Source organism: Bufo bufo, chromosome 1 (assembly GCF_905171765.1).
Source record: "Bufo bufo chromosome 1, aBufBuf1.1, whole genome shotgun sequence".
NCBI classification, from domain to species: Eukaryota; Metazoa; Chordata; class Amphibia; order Anura; family Bufonidae; genus Bufo; species Bufo bufo.
The window spans coordinates 315693591-315698013 of record NC_053389.1 but is presented as its reverse complement, the minus strand read 5'-3'; the positions used below and the strand labels follow the sequence as shown (position 1 = coordinate 315698013).

The window sequence follows — 4423 nt, the reverse complement described above, 5'->3', positions numbered from 1 at the left end:
TCAGCTAGAGCCCCCGAGCACCCGACCACTATGGTGCTTGATCAACACTATTCCCCATATGTCTACTTCATGTTTGGATCGTTTTGTGAATGCCATTTTGTTTTTTGGGGACTTTAGAAGGCTTAGAAGTTCAGAAGCAATTCTTGAAATTTTTCAGAAAATTTCCAAAACCCACTTTTTAAGGACCAGTTCAGGTCTGAACTCACTTTGTGAGGCTTACATAATAGAAACCACCCAAAAATGACCCTATTTTAGAAACTACAACCCTCAAGGTATTCAAAACTGATTTTACAGACTTTGTTAACCCTTTAGGTGTTCCTCAAGAATTAATGGAAAATGGAGATAACTTTTCTGAATTTCACTTTTTTGGCAGATTTTCCATTTTATTAATTTTTTTTCCACTAACAAAGCAAGGTTTAACAGCCAAACAAAACTCAACATTTATTGCCCTGATCATGTAGTTTACAGAAACACCCCATATTTGGTCGTAAACTGCTGTATGGGAACACGGCATTGCGCAGAAGGAAAGTAACTCCATATGGTTTTTGGAAAGCAGATTTCATTGGTATAATTTTAAGCTGCCATGTCACATTTGAAGACCCCCTGATGCACCCCTAGAGTAGAAACTCCAAAAAAGTTACCCCATTTTAGAAACTACATCCCTCAAGGTATTCCAAACTGATTTTACAAACTTTGTTAACCCTTTAGGTGTTCCACAAGAATTAAAGGGAAATGGAGATGAAATTTCAGAATTTCACTTTTTTGGCAGATTTTCAATTTTAATCCATTTTTTCCACTAACAAAGCAAGGGTTAACAGCCAAACAAAACTCAATATTTATTGCCCTGATTTTGTAGTTTATAGAAACACCCCATATGTGGTTGTAAACTGCTACACGGGCAAACGGTTATTATTAAGTGAAATGGTAGCAACATAATAACAACCACCATACTTTGCATCTTGAATATTGAAGAAGGATACTTGCAGTTAATGCAGCAGTTGTCATTGATTATGGCAATAGTAATTATATTAAAAATAGTATTATGAAAAGTATATTGATTATAACAGATCAAGCTTTTGGACAGTTACTGTACTTGCAGTACCTCAATTTGAACTCTGAGTGCCGCCATAAGACTGTAGTATTTTTTCTGGCTGTATGAGGGAACTAATGAAGCCTCATACCACAGATCTATAGAAAATCCTGCATGTATTCTTTAATGCATTAAGCAGGTTGTTTACTCAAATCTGCTTCTCAAGAACTCTTTGAAATCTTACAATCCTGTTTTCTTCTAAATTCTTAAAAGAAGAACATACAGTTCTAACCATAACGCATAACATGGGACATCGAAGGACACAATGGACAGTGATATGGCAAGTATTATTCTGTTTCTCTTCATTTTACTTCAGGAGTGTGTCAGGTCAATTACAATATTCATTACCTGAAGAGCTGAAAATGGGATCTGTAGTTGGGAATGTGGCAAAAGATCTTGGATTAAATGTTAAGGAACTTGAAATTAGAAAATTCCAAATTGTCTCACATGTTACAAAGCAGTATTTCAGCATTCACATGGAAAATGGAGACCTAATTGTATCAGAGAGAATTGATAGAGAAACATTATGTGGGACTAAACTCAGCTGTTTTCTAAATCTGAAAGCTGTGATTGAAAACCCTTTGAACTTTTACACAATCACTATAGAAATCCAGGATGTGAATGATAATGCACCAACATTTTCTAAGAAATATTTTGATATAGGTATCAGTGAGTCTTCAGTCCCTGGAGTACATTTTCCATTAGGAAATGCAGATGATCCAGATCTAGGCACAAATTCTATTCAAAGTTATACTCTTACTAGTAATGAATGGTTTAGTCTTGGAGAAAGAACCACAAAGGATGGAGTTAAATATCCAGAAATTATACTAGAAAAACCAATAGACAGAGAAAAGAAGAATTTATATGAGTTAATCATAACTGTGTTTGATGGAGGCAAACCTCCTAAAACTGGCACTGCCATAGTTAAAATCACTGTTCAAGATGTTAATGACAACTTTCCAACATTCGCCCAAGATACATATCACATTAGGTTACAAGAGAATGCACCTATTGGCTTTTTAGTCGTCCATTTAAATGCAACTGATGAAGATGAGGGCTTATATGGCCGAATAACGTATTCTTTCAGTCATATTACACAAACTACGGGACAAATATTCTCTATAGACTCATTGAAAGGAGATATCAACACAATAGGAAGTTTAGACTATGAAGCATCAGATAGTTACGAAATGACTGTAGAAGCTAAAGATGGTGGAGGCCTTGTTAATCATTGTAAAGTGTCAATACAAGTAATTGATGTAAATGATAATGCTCCAGAGATAATAGTTACTACTCTTGCAATAGCAATTCTAGAGGATTCTCCACCTGGTACTGTCATAGCAATAATTAATGTCCATGATATGGATTCGGGGATGAACGGAGAAGTTGTTTGCTTGAACTCTGATATAAAGGATTTTCAGCTGTTACCATCATCCAACAACTACTATAAACTTGTAACTGCAGCTAGCATGGATCGAGAAAGGACTTCTGAATATAATGTTACAGTTCAATGCATGGATAAAGGAACTCCTCCTCTGTCTACCAATAAGACCATTCAGTTGACTATTTCAGATGTGAATGATAATGTTCCAGTTTTTGAGAGAATGAACTACATTGTGTATATTAAAGAAAATAACCAACCTGGGACCTCAGTACAAAATATTTTAGCTTCAGAACTCGATCAAGATGACAATGGAAAAATTACATACAGCATTGTGAGCAGTAACATTGATAATATTCCGGTATCTTCATATGTTTCCATAAACTCAATGACTGGTGTTCTCTATGCCCAGCGATCTTTTGACTATGAGCAGTTACGGGAATTTCAGTTCCAGGTGATGGCTAAAGACAGTGGATCTCCTCCTCTAAGCAGTAATGTAACAGTGAGGATATGTATCATTGATAAGAATGATAATGCTCCTAAGATTCTCTACCCATCACCAGAGACTGAGGGATCAGCATTATTCGAGTTTATTCCTCACTCTGCTGAGAAAGGTTATCTAGTCACCAAAGTGATTGCAGTGGACGCGGACTCTGGACACAATGCCTGGCTCTACTATCACTTACTACAAGTCCCTGATCCATCTTTATTTGGAATTGGTCAACACTCTGGTGAAGTAAAGATTGTCAGAGATATACAAGATACAGATAATTTGAGGCAGAAACTTGTGGTTCTGGTAAAGGATAATGGATCCCCATCTCTGTCATCTACAGTTACTTTGAATTTAGTTGTTGCAGAGAATTTTCAGCAAGTTGTGCCAGAAATAAGAAAACAGCCAACAAATTCAAACAAAACATCTAATGTAACTTTCTATCTAGTCATATCCATAGCTGTCATTTCTTTTCTATTTATTATAACTGTTATCATTACGGCTATTTTCAAGTGCAGAAACACCAACACCCCAACTACTTTTGGAGCATATAATCGAAATGTGTACCCTCAGTTCACCCTGGGATGTCCTTCTGAGATCAGTGATACAAGTTTACCTTTCCCATTCTCATATGATGTGTGTGTGACTCTAGACTCAAAGCAGAATGAAATTGATTATCTGAAGCCAGTTCAGAATGTTCCCACAGACAATCTCATAGACACCGATGACTCTACAGCAGCAAATGGTTCAGCAAACACTGAGGGGCCACATAGAAATATTGATCAGGTATTTTAATATTTAATATTTTATTTTGTATTTGATTATTTTTTAATTAATTAAAACAAGTAACTTTTTTATAACTTGCTAAATTGCTCTTTAAAAATGTTAATTATAAGCAAATTTTATCAAGTCTATATTTTTATCAGTATAGATTAGTTACACACCTTTAGTTTATAAGATTTTTCTTTTTTAATCAATGAAGTCTTGTATTGTATTGTATTGTATTGTATTTTTTTGTGATAGTTGTTATATTTTTTCTTTGGGTAAAGCTGCCTATTTCTCTTAGTAAAAACATTCCAGATCCTGGAATTGTTGATGTCAGGGGGCTATGACAGCCATTCCTGAAACTTCAATTTCTTTTTTGCTACAGCCACTAAAGTCTTGATTTGGCTCTTTTGCTCAGAGCATTGTCATGTTAGAGAGCCCCAGTGAGCTCCAAAGCAGTTATATCTCTGTTGAATACAAATTCTCCTCCAGTATTTTGTGAAAAGACAATGTCTTCAGCCTGTCAAAAATTTTGACCAATGCTCACAAACAGGAGAACATCCCTGGGAACAAGGAACCAGCCAGAGGATCCAGGTTGATGCAGGTTTTTGATGATTTATTGAGCAGAATAAAACAATATGTTTCGGGGAGTTATCTCCCCTTCATCAGATAAAAACTGCATATAACCTATTGGTAA

The 4423-nt window shown here is 35.5% G+C and overlaps 1 protein-coding gene across 1 annotated transcript; it reads left to right on the top strand.

The window, feature by feature from the left end:
• Positions 1–1452: 1452 nt before the first annotated feature.
• LOC121007451 (protocadherin gamma-B5-like) lies at positions 1453–3756 on the top strand. Its single transcript, XM_040439418.1, has one exon. The coding sequence runs from the start codon at positions 1453–1455 to the stop codon at positions 3754–3756; it is 2304 nt and encodes a 767-aa protein (XP_040295352.1).
• Positions 3757–4423: the final 667 nt, after the last annotated feature.

What these genes read in the sequence shown, in the direction of transcription:
- LOC121007451 (XM_040439418.1), top strand. Translation starts at nt 1,453, where the DNA reads ATGGGATCTGTAGTTGGGAATGTGGCAAAAGATCTTGGATTAAATGTT.